This window comes from Chelonia mydas, chromosome 1 (assembly GCF_015237465.2).
Source record: "Chelonia mydas isolate rCheMyd1 chromosome 1, rCheMyd1.pri.v2, whole genome shotgun sequence".
NCBI classification, from domain to species: domain Eukaryota; kingdom Metazoa; phylum Chordata; order Testudines; family Cheloniidae; genus Chelonia; species Chelonia mydas.
In genome coordinates this window covers 258,553,504-258,570,003 of record NC_057849.1, presented here as the reverse complement: position 1 = coordinate 258,570,003, position 16,500 = coordinate 258,553,504, and the positions used below count along the sequence as shown (strand labels likewise).

The 16,500-nt window shown below is 46.3% G+C and overlaps 1 protein-coding gene across 1 annotated transcript; it reads right to left on the bottom strand.

Moving 5' to 3' along the window:
* Positions 1-29: 29 nt before the first annotated feature.
* Positions 30-14,688, bottom strand: WBP2NL (WBP2 N-terminal like). The gene is made up of 8 exons (XM_037882869.2): positions 14,559-14,688; positions 9,924-10,032; positions 8,059-8,194; positions 5,952-6,044; positions 4,854-5,045; positions 4,144-4,275; positions 3,232-3,308; positions 30-2,168 (listed from the first exon to the last, which is right to left on the bottom strand). The coding sequence occupies exons 1-8, from the start codon at positions 14,615-14,617 to the stop codon at positions 2,121-2,123; spliced, it is 846 nt and encodes a 281-aa protein (XP_037738797.1). The 5' UTR covers positions 14,618-14,688; the 3' UTR covers positions 30-2,120.
* Positions 14,689-16,500: the final 1,812 nt, after the last annotated feature.

Here is a 16,500-nt window from a genome sequence, read left to right as displayed (position 1 = left end):
ACGCACACCACTGAACTGACGCACAGGCCTGAAGATTCCAATGCTTCTGTATTAAAGTGCAATGCAAAAAGATATTACAAACATTGATGGTGGAACATTTCTAATTCCAGAAAGTTAGAGAATCTTTGACTCAGATTAAAAAGGCTTCTTAGAAAAGGAAGTTCCTCCCTTGCAGATGGCTGCTATGCGGAGGAAGGTCAGGCAGCTACAGGAATACACACAGGTTGTGTGAGCCTTGCTTGTACAATAGCCTAGCACGTGGGGAGCAAAGGGGGAAAAACAGTCCCTACCCCTGAGTGAGAACCGGGTGGGGAGGGGCTGAGCAGGCCCTACACTGGGAGTCAGAGGTTCTCCACTAGACAAGTGTGATTCTCTTTGGAGAGCGAGTTTGCAGGGCATCAGTTCCTAAGGGAGAATAGAAGGTCCCAGCTGAGTTGCTCTATTCTCAGTAACAGCTGAGGGTTAGCAGTAACATCTACATTACAAAAAATACTGGTTATTGATGGTGAACGGGCACCGCCTCACCACAAGGGGATGCCACACAAGCAGTAAAGAGCCATCCAGTTACCCCACCTCCACTGAAGAAACAAACCCACCCCACCCACCGAGATTCTCTTCCTCACCCCCACTACTGTTCAGATGCCAGCACATTCACACCAGCATGGCTTTAGTTGCATGTGGAGGGAAGACAGACCGCTCTCCCATCTCCACCCACCCCCCAGTGCTTTCTAGGAAAGCTAGCCTGGGGTATGAGGCTCCTCAGCAGGCAGAGCAATAGTTTCTGATCCCATCCCTATGGTGAGGCTGTTGCCAAGGGTTATGCTCTCCTTGGTGAAACGTGCTGTCAGAGTAGAATACCCTAATACTTCTCACTCACCCGCACCTGCAGCGTGGCTGCTGCTGCACAGAGGGGCCAGTTTCTAGGAGAATGAAAGGAAGACTTGGATTAATTCCCACTCCCATTTGCTCAGAGCTCTGTAGCCCAGATTCCACTCCCCTCCACCCAGTCCCAATTTGCTTTTCTACTGCCCATCTACACGGAGATGCTGCTTTTAGAAAGCCACTGCCTATTTCCAGGTTAGATGCACGAGTTCCTCCCAAGTCTTTCATCGGCCGCCTGAATCAGGTGGCCACAAAGTCTGGCTTTCACTGCACTGAAGAGACCTGCTAACACATCCCCCTCTCCTCAAAAGTACATTTACAATACAGAAGAGAAGCTTCTCGCAATAGAGTGGAGGAGGAAGAACCAGGCATCCTTAGATGTCTGCACACCCCAGCAAGTGGGGCATCTCGCCTCTTCCAGCCATCACCCGTTTTGAGAGAGGCAGGTTTCCTGGGAAAGGAGACAGGTGCATACGGGGAGCTTTGCTGTGTCCAAGGCACGTGTAAAACTGCAGCTGTGTTAGCTCTTCTTGCCTGCAGGGCCAGTGATTTAGCCAAAGCCAGTTCATACTTCCCTTGCTGCTGCTGAGTTAGCATTGTACTTGGCCTCTCCATACTGAAGCCCACACTGCAAAATGCTTAACTAGGCTGAGTGTGTCTCAGGAGTCTTTTCCCAGGTTACAGTGTGGCACAGTACAATGAAGCTTACGTGACAAGCCTCCAGCACTTCACTCGATTCCTTAAAAAGGGAACAGCACCAATGAAAAACGTAACGTGCTCCTCCTTATACCAACATGGGGAAACCCAGCAGCCCATTGCCTCTTTCCTTCTCACTTACTGTTGCCTCAGAGGAAGTTTAAAACCACTCTCTCAAACCATTTTACTTCATTCAAAAAATCAAGAAGCTGTAATGTTGTATTCCTACATTACTGATGTGCTTTCTCTGCTGGCCTAAGACTTCAGCCCCCACCCCCAAACTCATGGCAAAAGCCTCGGAGGGACAGCGCTCTGGCCCTGGGATGTAAAGTAATCAGGCAGGAAAACACTGCTGCTTCTGCTGTTCTACTTGTATGGTCATGCTCAATGTTTAAAGAGGGCGGGTGTTACGTCACCCAATGCTATGTCTATTGTATACACGCATGGAAGCCTAGAGATACACTGAATGAGGGGGTGGTGGTGAGGACAGAAGTGTCTTTGGGGAGAAGGAACGTGAGCAGTTGGTGAGTGGGTTCCTTCCGTTAGTTGTTCTTTTTCTCAGCAGGAGGTGCATAAGGAGGCGGCTGGTCCTGCAAAGTGAGAAAGGATCAGTCACCATGTCTGTTTTATCTATAATCAGCAGCGTTGTGTGTAGCCGTTCAGCTTTCCGAGCATTCCCAGGCTTAGCTTAATGCACCCAACCTTTGCCTTCGGCTACAGTTTGAGAGATACTGAGCAGACAGTGACAGGTGTGAGGCCTGTATGTTAGGCTACAGCTACCCATAGCCATGTCTTCCCAGTTTCAGTTACATCCCAGAACCTCTGCCACTTCCCATAATGCTTCAAATGAGGCACCACACACAAAAAAAGATGAACACAAAAAGAGTCCCTTTAAAAGCCCATCAGAACGTGTGTATTTCAGAAACAGCAGCACTGTGACTAGACGTTGTTTTAATCCTCATCTTCCTCTCACCCTCCCCAGTGACTCTGTGGATCCTGTAGCAGTTTGTTAGGACAGATCTTATCTGTCTCCCCCAGCCTAGAACAGTCTAAACCTGCATTACCCCTTCCCTTTAAGTTCCTAAATCTGGCTACCCCCATTCTTGCAGCAGCTGAGAACTATATATTGTTTCTGTACAGGAACAACTTTCATGAAGGTCTTAGAGTTCCCTCCCTTCTTGATCAGAAAAATACTAACACTGATTCCAGGAACAGTGATTGAGTATTTTGAGGAGCCTTCTTTGTAGGAAAGAGTGGCTAGACCATTTCTAAATAGCATGGTAAAACAAAGTGATTGTAAACCTCCTGCTTTGGGGAGCCAATTGCCTGTGGGGGGTCAGGAAGAAAAGAGACCTAGACCCATCTTAGTTCAACTGATCTGGTGCATGTGGGTGGGTCCACTCTCCTCTTGAGGATCAAGCACTGCCCGCAGCTAGACTAGATGGGCAAACAGCCTGCTTGGATGCACCCAGAAGCAGGATACTAGACTTGGTGTGATGTGGCACGGCATGGGCACGCACTGTGACTTCAGCATCTGCTGCAGTAAGATGACAAGCTGCCCAGGATTCAGCTGTAGCAGCTGAACAGCAAATGCGTTAGCTCCTCTTACCCCTTTGCCCTCCAGCCCAACAGACAACTCAACCAGTTGCTTACCATAGGCATATAGACATTGTGGGGATTGGCTGGGTTGTAATAGGCACTCGAAGCTGCTTCTGCTGCTTTACTGCCACCTACAGGGTAAGGCCAAAAAACAAAAAAAGTCTTCCTAAGTGCTTTACAAATAGTGAATTCAGCTTCCCAGCCCCCCACCTAACAGAGAGAGCATACCTATTTTTCAGATGGGGAAAACAGAGTCCTAGACAAGTTAACTGGCTTTTCTAAGGTCACAAAATAAGTCTGTAGCAGAGCAGAGAATGGAACCCACATCTCCCAGCTGTGCTTTAACCACCAGACAATGCTTCCCTGTTAACAGATATCCTGGGCTTTACAGCTCTCTGGGAGTAAGACAAGTCTCCCCTCACATCAGCTAGGTCACACTTGATTTTAGCCTTAAGATAACCCCGGCATAGTTGTGGAACAACTGTGTGGAACTGTGGCTATTAGCCAGGCATAATGCTACACTATAAAATGAACTGATAGTATCTGGTAGCAGTTTGACTTATACCTGTGGTCATCAATGCAGACCACCTGTTCCAAAAGGATCCCCAGGTAACACTTTCAGTAGAGTCTCCTTCCTGCTCTAGCAGGTGGCTTCTGTGCCATACCTTTTAACACAGCTTTCTTAAGCAGACTCTAGAGACAAGAGGTGCCAAGAGGACCAGCTTGCAACATCAGAGCCAGCTCTTAGTTTTACTTTGGGCCTGCTCATGAGAGCAAGGGACTTCCTCATGCTGGACAGAACCAGTACAGTGCTGGGAACTGCCATGTCATCTTCCCCCACCCACCGCAAACTGCCTAGAAATGGGCAACTCAAAGAGCCTATAACGAGAGAAATTCCATCATTCACATCTGCACCATGAACAATCCCTTTTGGAACTGCAGCGAGAGTCCCTCCCGCTCCCTTACCTGGCATTCCGGGCTCCACCCAGGCTGTAGGGGCTGTGGGGGCTGAAGGTCCTGCGGTAGGAGGGCCAGGGTAGGGGGGAGGAGGAGGAGCCATATACAGGGGGTTCATGTCAGGAGGAGGTGGGTACATGCCTGTAGAAAGGAGAGAGATTCAAACGGTGCTTTAAGTAATTTCTGTGGGACATACCGCAGGCCTAGTTTACAGGCCTGTTGCTTCTGTCCAGAGCGGATACACACAGGTCAAGGCAAGCCATCCAAGCTTAAACAGCAGCAGCTCCACAGCAGATTTTATATGGCTGTAGCACCTTTGATCCCAGAGGGCTTTGCAGGCAACAATCACTCCCCGAATTTGCCAGCCATTCTCTGCCAGAAGGTGTTACCCAGCTTAGGATGTTGTATCCTTTATTTCCTGTCCCACTGGATCTCTAGGGAGACGCAACAATACTCAAGCTGGATTTTACCAGGACACCCCAGCCCTTGCAAGGAAGTACTTCAGTGACCCAGGGGAGTCAGGGCCATTATAAGACTAACAATGCTGCTCAGAGAGAATGGACTGCTGCAATACAAGTCATCCCCCAGCTATGTTGGAGTCCTGAGCTCTTTACTCTGACATGGTCCTTTACAGCTCCCAGTACAGACAGCACGCGCACTCTGCCTCTCACACAACACTGGTATGTTACAAGATGTTGAAGCCTGTCGGAAGGCTTTACCTGGAGGTGGTGCGTAAGGGTATCCCATGGGTTGCGGAGCTGGTCCATATCCATTCATTGGTGGGGGCACATAAGGGTATGGTCCATTAGCTGGCTGGGGGGCAGGTGAATAACCTCCTGGAGTAGGGGTGTACCCCGCAAAGGCAGGCATATAGCCATAGCCAGTATTCTGGGCAGGAGCCCCTCTGGAAGCTAAAAAAAATTAAGTTTAGCAAGTTTGACTCAGCACACTGCCATGCAATTAAAATGGAGCAGCAAAGAAAAGGAAGGAACGGTCATATGAATTTAGTTTGATCTGTCACTGCAACAGAGCTATGAGCCACTGAGACCTGGAGTGACTGCTTTGCCTGAAACCCATCTAGCAATAATCTCTTCTTCTCCCACGTTCACACACTGCTGTGGTAATTAGCTTTGCTAGTTTGGACGCTGGGGAGCAGGGTTGGACCCTGAGCTCGGAAGAGTTTATGGAGAGGATTCTGATTAACCCTGTTCCGCAAAAATCTATACAGATACTAGCCACTAAAGCTCCCCAAAACATCTCCACTGAAGAATGTGGTTTCATTAAAAAAAAAAAGGTGGAATAACCCCACACATTTAAGAAGTTTTTCTTATCAGGAAAATCTCTTCAAAAAAGTTTTTCCAATTAAAATGAATTTTTTTGTTTAGATTTATCATCTATTTTTGGCTTCCAAAAATAGGAAGTTTTTTTCCCTCCACTCCATTTTTAATACACTCTCCCCCCACTGGAGAGGGTTGGGTAAACAGTGTGAGAGTATAGTTCCCCCATACACCACTGCAGTCTCATTTTTTCCTACTTTTTCCAGTTGGAAGACAGAGGGGAAAAGATTTAAAAAAAAAGGAATAGGGGGATCATTCCAAGAATTGGGAATATTAAGTTTTTCAGTTTCCAAAAACCAAAGCATTAAGACCAACAATAGGGTGTAGAATGAAGACAAAAGTTCTCATGGAAAAGTCAATCTTTTTTGATTGAGAAGTTTAGAAGGGTTATTTGCCCTGCTCACCCCAAGAAGTTTACTGCAGCAAAAGTTAGCCAACTCTTCTAGCTAAAGAATAGTCAAGCCTCTGAAGGTTACTTACCATTAGTGGCAACTCTGAACATCAACTGTCCAAACTCAATGGCTCCTCCACTGTTGAAGGTCATTTTAAAGGAAGCCTGCCCTTCCCAACCCCCTAAAAGAAAAAGTGGGAATTACAAATGAAACCATTAAAATACTCTAAAAGATTAACACCAAGAAACTAGTTTGCATTTGAATACAGATTATTAGTTGATTTGTTTCCTAGACGCTCCCAACTTAAACAAGAGACCAAACAGGGTTTGGACAACTACTGCAGACCTGCCAGCAGGAAGGCACCACCAGCTTTCTTCGCACTGGTCACTCAGCCCACTTGTATACAAGATAAATCTCAGGGAAACGAGGAGAAGGTTTGTCTGGGAATTTCCTTATTTTTTAAAAGGAGAGTCTAAAACATGGACATGTAAAGGTTGCTGTAGATCTAGATTTTCTGCTAGTAGGCTAAGAGAGAATCCAATTACAAATACAACATAGAAAGGACACATTTTATTCAGCGGGAGCCTGCCCACTGAATGGGAGTCCTTCCACCAAACTAAATGGACTTTGAATCAGGGCCTGAAACTCAAGCCAGGATTGGAATCAAATATTCCATCCGCAGACTCTTTACCCTCTTTGAAGCAGAGGAGCTTAGATAAAGATTAAAAGTTTTAGGCCTAACAGGAGTTTCTAGAAATTCATTAGCAAATGCTAAGACTCCAAGATAAATCACCCAAACTGTACAAAAAGGCAGGTTTCCTTATTGGAGGACAAGTGGATAAACAAAATTGGGAGTTTTTAAAGCAAGTTGTCAGATGGGAGATTAAAGTTTGAGTTTTAAAATGAAAAGCCCAGGTTCCAAAATCCCTTGTCTGATTAACTTCTTCCAAGAAAAGTTGTCAGGAGAGACTATGAGAAGTTTGGGGGTTTTCTGCACATTGTTAGAGGAGGAAAAAAAAACCCATCAGGCATATAAATTGAAAGGAAGCGGCTGGTTCCACAACACACTTAGAAACACTGCATTGCTCAAATTTTATTCTTTCCTGTTGTCTTATCAGTAATAGTTTGGTAGTTAAGCTTGGGCAAGTTACCCAACGAATCAGCAACCCACCTCTATACTTCCCATCATGAAGCAACACCCCTAGCCAACAAGAAAGGCTGGGGTAGAGAGAAAGGATTTAAAGAAGCGACACAAACGAACTGGCATAGTAAAAAAGGCATCCAAGATCACTGCAGTGTACGTGCAGAATAGATTATGCAGAAAGCTCTAGCTATTCAAGAGCCAGAGTGACCCAGATATGAGTCACCACTACTATAACAGAATCTCCACAAAGAGTGATTTTATTGCCAGGGAAAGGTGCTGGATTCACAGCTTTGGAGACCTAATCCTCACTAGAGCAAATACATCTCTGCTGGCTGCTTCTGTAAGATTTCCCGACACACCGCCCTCTCCTACTCAGGTGCCTCGACCCAGAAGGAACTAGTACTATGACTCAGGGAAGTTGTCTCAATGGCCCTTTTTTGTCCCGATTTTTTGTTCTGTAACCACCAACAATTAGTGCCAATTATGACTGTTGTTTCTGAGATGGACATCTGACTACTAGGAACAGGGCATCACAAGTGTCAGATGGTAACAATTTTCAGTCACTACTAGCTTGGGGTCAAGTCTGAACCACCGATATACAGATGCACATGCATGCATTTCAGTGAAGCAAGGTCTGCTTATCTCCAGAGACACGTGCTCACTTTGTACAGTCATGAATAGCAGCCAAGAAGATCAGCATCTGAAGTTGGTGAACCCATCACCCGCCTACCCTCTCCACCTCCCTCTCAAGCTGAGCCTACGAAGCAACTAACACACGCAGAAATTTAAAGATCAAGCAATTTTCTTATAACATTTGGATCATAGTTACAAGTTTATACTGGACAAAAATATCCACTATGAGGCTTTTTTTTTGGCTTTCCACTAAACTTAGGACATGCCTATGTGAGGAAACTGACTGGCATATTTCACTATTACTATGCCGGTCAATTTCTCATGTGGACAAGCCCCAGGTTACAAATTCAGCAGAAGGGAAAAAGTACTTGGGAAACTCAGTTAAGTCTGCTTGGAGCTGCAACACATTAACACATACCTCCTGCCTCAGCCTGGATCACGCCTTTGATGTAATTGGCAGAGAAGACAGGCTGCTCGATGGAGCACCCTTTCACCAAGTAGAATGGCATCATGAAGGACATCAGGGGGTCCTTGCCTTTAGACACAAAGATCATCTGCAAGATAGAGGGACATTTTAAAGCTATTAATTTACAGTCAGTCTTTATACCTAGAGTGAAAGAGGCTGTTTCAGAAGTGTTCAAACCACAGACTGCTTTAACAAGCTGGTAAAGAGAAACTAAAGCTCTGGAACAATTATACATGCAAGTTCCTATTCTACAGCTACATAGCAGTTTTCATCCTGAGAAATCCAAAATAACGTTATCATATATGTATGGCTCACACACCTGAAACGTGTGCAACTTCCATGGTAGCGTTCAGTTGACGCCATGTAAATTAAGAAATATTTTCTCCCTTTAAAACCTCAAATTACTGCACTATTTTTGTGACACAGTATGCAGCACTGTGGCTTGAAGCTCCATTGCACTGAAGTGGACCAGAAGTTCTGGACTGCTTAGACGTGTGGTCTTTCTGCCCAAATCTAACAGCCTGTTTGAATAGTAACTTAGCAGTTACTATGATCATTCTTAAATAAGGAAAACCAGAAGCAGGGGATAGAAGAGCAGTGCCCTGGCCTAACATTCCCCCTCTCATTAAAAAGGTCTAATGTCACAAGCTACGTATAACTCACTGCTGCGTACAGACAAGCTGCTACATTGAATCTTACACAGCTATTACACCCTTCCAGGATCTAACACATTTGTGCGTCCAGGGCTTTGGCAGATTCAGTGCAGCATCTCTCGTTAAAGCTAAAGTCAAAACAGGACACTCAAACCAGATGAGCAGTGGCTGTCTACAGACGTACAAACCAAAAGCTGTGAATTCAGACCAGCATAGTTCGTTTGGTGACGGTCTCTAGAGCAGCACCGGCTAAGTGAAGAATTCTAGAGTACTGCTGGCACCTGAAGACTGGATACAGTCCAAAGAGATGAGGAATACTTGTGGGCATGCAAAATTTTGCATGGGCCACCTCATAAGCCACAGGACTGAACAGAGGAAAGATTTACGGTCCGTCCTTCAAGCCAGTACAGAACTGACCCTTTTAGGAGGTTCTCCAGGGCTTTCCTAGTCCAGGTTTTTGGACTACACTGAACAGTTTCCCCTAGTCCTTTGTACGTTCACTCATCAAGACACTTGCAGAAGCATCACAGCCCCCCTTCAGTAATCCCTGGAACAGCAGGAGAGGGTTTTTTGCCCCCAGCTTTTAGCTTTCAAATGTTTACTAAGAAGAGGTTTGTTTCAATCAGGTTGGCCACTGTGCCTGTATGGTAAGCCTTAACAGGGCAAAGCCTATGCCCATACAATGTACTCTAGGTCCACGTAAAAATCAACTCCTGTTCCAGTTTAAAAGGCTACATACAGCAGCAGAAGCAGCGAGAATTGAGAAGCCAAGTTAAACAGGGGTTGGTGTTCAGGACAGACAGAGGCTTTGGTTATGCATATGGGGGGTTTCTTGTTTAAACACACACACACACTCACTCTCCTCCCTGCCCCCCAGCAAGGATTCTGAAGGAGACTTTCAAAGGAAATAGTGGAAACCCCAGTGACTGACACTGAAAACAGGACAATGTAAAAGACACATGAAAACATGCTGTGCAGAGAACAATCTGGAACGGGCCCTAGCTGGGAAAGGGTGCTGTGGAGAAAAGGACAAGCATGACCTGTTTCCACCACTCTCTCCCATCTTGAATTTGTAGCCTCCTCATAAGTAGGAGATTTATCCAGTCATTTACAAGTCTCTGGGACTAGAAGCCTGCGGGAGAACGCTGTTGGCTCAAGACTTACCCTGTAGGGGGTGAGGTATACCATTCCCTTCTTGGTGCCTTTGAAGATTTCAGCCTTGTCAGACACATCACTGAAGGAAAGCTCCACATCTTTACAATGCTTAAGAATACTGAGAAGGAGGAAGAGAGAGAGAGACATCAGGGATGCATAGTATCAAACACAGTCCTAAAGCACATGCAATCAACATACGTTAGTTGGCATGCCAAGGAACAGGTCATTTGCCCGAAGGCTCTGTTCAGATATGGATCCCACCTTCTCTCTCTGCGTATGCACGCACCGTTTATGCTACTCCCTCAATAAGTACAACACCAAACCCCACTCTGCCAAGGGAAGCCTCTAGCCTCAGGACAGTTTGCTTCTCCTTGCATTTCCAAAGCCACTTGAGACAGTTGTTGGGGAAACCATTCATTTCTCATTGAAAGAGACCGAGTACAAAAGGTCACAGCACAGAATAAGCACAGCGGACCTCAATACTTCTTTCTGGAATAAGCGTGTTGCCTCAGAGTAAATCCCTGTCTGACTAGTCCAGTATCCATATGTTGATGCTACACAGGAAAACATAACCCCAATAATGCAACCCCAGTTGTGTCAACTGTACTAAAGATGATGCTTCTTCATAGCTAAGCTAACTACAGATGCTGTCACTATTTCCTGTAAGTGACCGAGGACTATCAGCAAAGATTAGCGATAAAGAACAATGCATCCAGGGATAGGCGAATTGGGGAAACACTGTTCCTGGTGGTGGGGTTTAAACTTATTCAATGATCTAGAACAGGGAGCCAACATGATAGTTAAGTTTGCTACAAACACTACCCTGTGGACACTAATGACAGGAAATAATATAGAGGGATTTAGGGATAACAAATGTGAGTAGAAAAGTCAGTTTGGGAAAATGTGGGGAAGTGATCCAAAACAGATAGACAATCAAAGAGAAGCAGAAATACTGACAGACTTAGGGAGTTACAAGTTTACATGTATTATGCCTGAAAAAAAAAAGTGCACTGCAATTCTGAGCAGCATACAGAGGCATCATAGATGAGGTGGTTACATATGTATGGCCTCGATGAGACCATATTTCAAATGCTCCATTCAGTTTTAGGGACCCTGTTACAGAAATGTGGGTGAATTAGAAAACAGCAAAATTATTGAAAGGGAAGAATTAAAGGGACATGCTTCTGAAGAAAACTACTGAAAGCTAGATAACATTTAGTGGAACTATTTAAGGGAGACACAGGATGACAATCCACAAGTACCTGAAAGGCGGAGTTGTCAAGGACGGAGGGAAATTTAGGGTATTACTGAAAATGTAATACTCTAGTCACAGTCCTGCAAGGCTGGGAGGGACAGACTGAATGACCTAATAGGTTCTCTCCAATTCTCAGATGCTATGGGGAGACAGTTCTTCGTAACTAGGGCAATTGCTCATGTCTAATCCAGTTCTGAATCCCACCAAACTCTTTGCCTCAGCAATATTCTATGGCAGCAAATTTTATAAGTCACTTTTACATTGTGTAAGAATAACTGTCATGTATCCAATTAAAAATGTGTCTTTATTAAAGAGCTTGTTTTAATCATACTTTATACATATGTAGGTAAACCCAGCACTTAATACTTTTAGTATACCAGTGCAGTGGTAATTACATTAAACCTACCGAACAATTTTACCTAGAAGTATAGCACTGTCACAGGAAGGGCTGGCCCTGTAGGGCAAATTGGCTTCACCCCACCTCTGACTAAGCTTTATCCCAGGTAATGGGTTTGAGGTCAGAGATCAAGTGATATCTGGCAGGTCACCTGGCTCTTAGTTAAGAAGCCGACAAGTAGCAGGTACAGGGAAAGATCTGGAAAGGGGCCAGGGCCTGGTTTATTTAATTTATGTTGGAGTTTTTGTTTTGAGACATAACCCCATCCCTGAAGAAGAGAACTGAAATTCTGCTGCTGTTAGGAATTTATATACTGTTCAACAAGATCGCCCAACAGCTAACAAGGAAAACTACAGCTGGTCATACAACATTTGCCAAATATTACTTGACAAGTTTTACAGTTTTGAGCTTAATAATATTACTTATTAATTTATTTTTCTGTTATTCACCCATCCTAAGGATAATTTAGTAATCTAGAAGGCAGTTCTCTTTCCCACACTTCTCCATTCAATGTCTTGTGTGTGTCCAGGATCTCAGAGCTACCTTCACACAATTTAAGCAGATTGCTTCCTGACTTGCAGATCAGGTCCAGCACTAGTGGCAGTACCATCCCGAGACACCTGGTTTGGATTTCACAAGTAAAGTTTCTTCCTGCTACAAGGAGGTGAGGAGTTTGCTCTGCTCAGACCCAGCCGCTCCCCCGCCCCATCTTCAGAGACAGCATTTTGCTAGTTCCACCCCCTGCACTAATTAGTTACTGTTTTGTCACCTACATTGCAAGGGACTGAACTTGTACCCTAATCAGTACCGCCACCAAAGTCAATTACATCTCCCCAACAGGGACAGGCCAACATACAATTATATTTGAAAGCAGACTGCTCACATACCACAATTTTGCACAGAGGCTGGTGACTTTTCACCAATGATACTGTTTGAAATACTAGAAGTAAACACCAAGCTTGAATAGTGAAACTAGACTAACCAGTGTCATGATTTTTAGCCATGTTTGTTTCCTTTTTCATGCACTAACCCAGTGCAGTTGTTTCAGGTCAGCCAGGGAACCAAACAAACCCCATGAGTCCATTGTTTTTAAATGGCACAAAATCACTGTATTTGTTTCAAGTTTGGGAAAACTCCCTCTTTTAAAAAAAAAAAAAGGGGGGGGGGGCGCTGAATTAGAATGACTATGTGCCTTTAGATTATACCAGAAGACCAGACATTGACCATCAGTCAGGGTGTTCTTAGTGCCAAGCCACAGCTTCAAGCTCCGAGAACATTTCAGATAGCACAGGAAGTACCACCATGGCCACTCTGGCCTACTGGCTCATTCCCAAACTCTGAAACCCTTGAAGGGTTTCAGATTATCCCGGAGGGAAATGGGTTGCAATGGTTGTTCTAGGTCTGAAAGGACCTACTGCCAATGACTTCTCTACGAGATAAGCAGAAAGAGGGAGAGAAAAAACGTTCTGTAGGTTGGGAAAGCCCAAGCACAATCAACAGGTGGAATAAACAATCTAATAAAAGGACCATGGGTGTAGCTTAATGTAAAAGATCAGTGTCTGTAAAGGTGCTGCTTTATTTTCATGGTTCACCAATTGCAAATAATTGTGCCAAACCTTAATACAGAATCAGACCAGGAAAACACAGGGCTTGTCCAAATCACTCCTCTCCAGCTCCCTATAAATGAGAAGCGGTCTAGATGTATCTTTCAGGCTACCAGAAGAGCAGTATTTCTGTATTCTGCTTATGAGGCACCCTAATGAAGCGAGGAGGCCTAGAGTTTGATCTGATTTTGGTGGTGGGTTGTTTTGGGCATAGTCCCATAAGAATACTATAGAATCTTTAATGGACATGAGCCGTCAGAGACTCAGAATTACATCTCATTTGGAAAAAGCAAAATAGGAGCTAGGAAGTCAGTACCTTCTCTACATAACTCAGTTTTTTAAAGCCAGGGCAGATTTGTGGACAGAGAATTAGTCAGGTCGCAAACTAGAAGTACATTTAATATTTAAAAGTATGTTTATCAGAGTAATTTACTGCAGTCTATTCAGAAAGTGACTACTTCCCTATCTGCAACCTGAGCATATTTAATTCAGACCTCAGCACACACCAAAACCCATGCAGATACTGCTAATGACCTAGTATTGCACAGTGTTAATGAAAGTGCACGTAACGCCTTGTGATGTAGCTCAGTCACTAATCTGCTGACAAGCCGCAGCTCATGTGACTTCGGATTCACCCGTATGCATTTCCTCTGGGGTTGTCACGCCCATTACTAGCGAGCAACAGCTTTCAGAACAAACAAACAAACTCTCCTGCTGCCAACTTGGGAGCTGGTCAGAGAGCACAGGGACGCAGAAGTCAAGGAAACACTATGGAGAGAAGAGTCCCTTAAAGAGAGTGGGCTAAAGGAAGCTGGGTTGATCTGGGCAATGATCTAATCAGGGCTCGTCTCCCAGGGGTCTCGGGGCAGTTCCCCCAAAGAGCCGGACAGCGCCATAGACCCACACACACCCCCGCCCCCCGCCTCAGCCTCCTCTCCCCTCACTGCCGGACACACCTACTTTCCCCACCAACGCGTTAGTTACTCTGAAGCCGGTGACCTCGGGCAGCTGGTTTTAAGAAATGAAACTAGACGCGGATTAACCCGCGACAGCCAGTGTCGCGGGCCGGGCTGCCTCAGCCGGCCCAAAGCGGGAGACCCGGGGCCGGAGCCGCCGCAGCGCCAGCAACGTAAACAAACGAAGGGCCTCAAGGCCTGCGCCGGGGGCGGGCCGGGACAAGGCCCGGCCCGGGACATCGGATCCCCCCGCCACGGGCCGGGGCCCGGGCCCGTTCCCGGACCGGGCGGGCCTTGGCTCGGGGCCGGGCGAAGCGCTCTGCGGGCAGGGCAGGGGCTCGGAGGGGGCGGGCCAGGCCGGGGATCTGGTTCGGCTCGGGCCGGGCCCGCCTCAGCCTCGGAGGGGTTTCCCGTCCCCTCGCGCCCCGGTACCTCTCCCCAGGGGGGGCGATGACCCCGCCGCCCTGCGAGTGGTTCCTGTTCAGCGCCATCTTCCCGGCCAATGGCAGCGAGCGCCCCCCACCCCCCCGCCTTATTCCACGGCCCCGCCCCGTGACCTCATCGCGCAAGGCCCCGCCCCGTGACCTCATCGCGCGCGGCCCCGGCCGCGGGGACTCGGGGTAGAGGCGGGGCCGGAGGTAGTCGAAAGACCGGGTAGCGAGAGCGACCGACAGAAGGGTGGATGGACAGATGGGGCGGATGATGGACGGGCAGAGGGGGGTTGACAGACAGAAGGACGGAGAGATCAATGGGTGGATGGGCAGACAGAAGGACAGAGGGATGGGTGGATGGACAGACAGGTAGGGGCAGAGGGGCGGGTGGGTGGACAGAGAGGAGCAGAGGGGCGGAGGGATGGATGGACAGACAGAAGGATGAGAGGGATGGGCGATGGACAGACAGGGGGACGGACGGATGGGTCTTTTCCAGTTTTATAGCGCTGTGACAAAGCTGTATCTGAATGGCTCATTTATGCATCTGTATTCTGTAAGCTAAAATGGTTTTGAAATATGCCTTCTGTCTCTTACTTGTAAGCTTTTTAATCAAAGAGCTGTCTGCTCTTGAGGTTAGTGAAATCCACATTTTTGTTTGCTTGTTTCTCATTGGTCTAGAAGGGCCGGTTTGATAACCTGTTAATAAAAGGTCAACTCAAAGAGGTAGGAGAATATTAACCTGATGGGAAAGGACAAATGAGAAGAAAAATAGCGTAATGCAGGTTGAGGGTAAGCAGAAGGACGAGGCCACTGAACCAGATTCCAAATGGTTTCACCTTGCTAATATGGTTTTTTAAGGCAATGTAATGTGCAGACCACCAGCTTAATTCAGAATCGCAGCAGGTGCCCTTTGGGAGAACCAAAGTGAGGTATTCCTTACAAAGGGGTAGAGGAGCTCTAGTTCCCCATAGACCTTCCTTGGGATATTTGGCAGACTGAAAAACAGAGGCAACTTTGCTGTTGCTTACACCAAAAGCTCTTCTACCGTGTACAGTTTTTCATGTATCTAACCCAATATTCTGTAACCTAAGGTTTGGGCCAGCTTTCTCATAGTAGCTATGCAGGTGAGTGCAGATTTTACTTATCCTTTGATGATTTCTTATCTTGGGTTCAATAATTTGCTAATAAAATCTATTTTTAGTTGTAAGTAGCGTAAGTGGGTCTTGAATACTATTCCGTGGGGATAATCACCTCCGAGAGACTCTGACTTCTGACTAACAGGGAGGTAGGGACACAAACCCTAAAAGCCGGAGTTCAAGGTCTCAGGCACAGTGGCTATTGGGTTCCCCAACTGCCTGAGCAGCTGGCATGGTCCCACATGGTACAGGGAGAACCAAATCAGCCAAAGGATGGTAAATCTAGTTATAATAGCAAGTTAGATGTAGTCCCCACACTCTAGCAAGATATTACTGTGACCCTTGACGTTGAAAGCTTGGATGCCCTGACCAATCTGTAAGGTGTCTGAAGTGACTCTACTTCTGAATGACATCAGCCACCCGAAGGCTTAGTGCGCATTAGCGAACACACTTTCACTTCACACCTTTAGTTAATTTATAGACTTATGGATTTTAAAGCCAGAAGGGATCATTGTGATTATCTAGGCTGACCTCCTGCACATCGCAGGCCACAGAACCTCACCCACCCACTCCTGTGATACACCCCTAACCTCTGGCTGAGTTACTGAAGTCCTCAAATCATGATTTAAAGATTTCAAGTTATATAGAGACTCCACCATTTACTCCAGTTTAAACCTGCAAGTGACCATGCCCCATGCTGCAGAGGAAGGCAGAAAAAACCCAGGGTCCATAGGCGTCAACTCCGTGGGTGCTCCGGAGTTTGAGCAAGCATGGGGGGAAAATGGTGGGTGCTGAGCACCCACCAGC

Bases quoted from the DNA above. Each gene is read 5' to 3' on its own strand.
- WBP2NL (XM_037882869.2), bottom strand. From the start codon at position 14,617: ATGGCGCTGAACAGGAACCACTCGCAGGGCGGCGGGGTCATCGCCCCC. The intron at 10,033-14,558 runs GTACCGGGGCGC...CCTCCTTCTCAG, and splicing joins ATCGCCCCCCCTGGGGAGAG to TATTCTTAAGCATTGTAAAG. The intron at 2,169-3,231 runs GTAAGCAACTGG...CTCACTTTGCAG, and splicing joins ACAATGTCTATATGCCTATG to GACCAGCCGCCTCCTTATGC.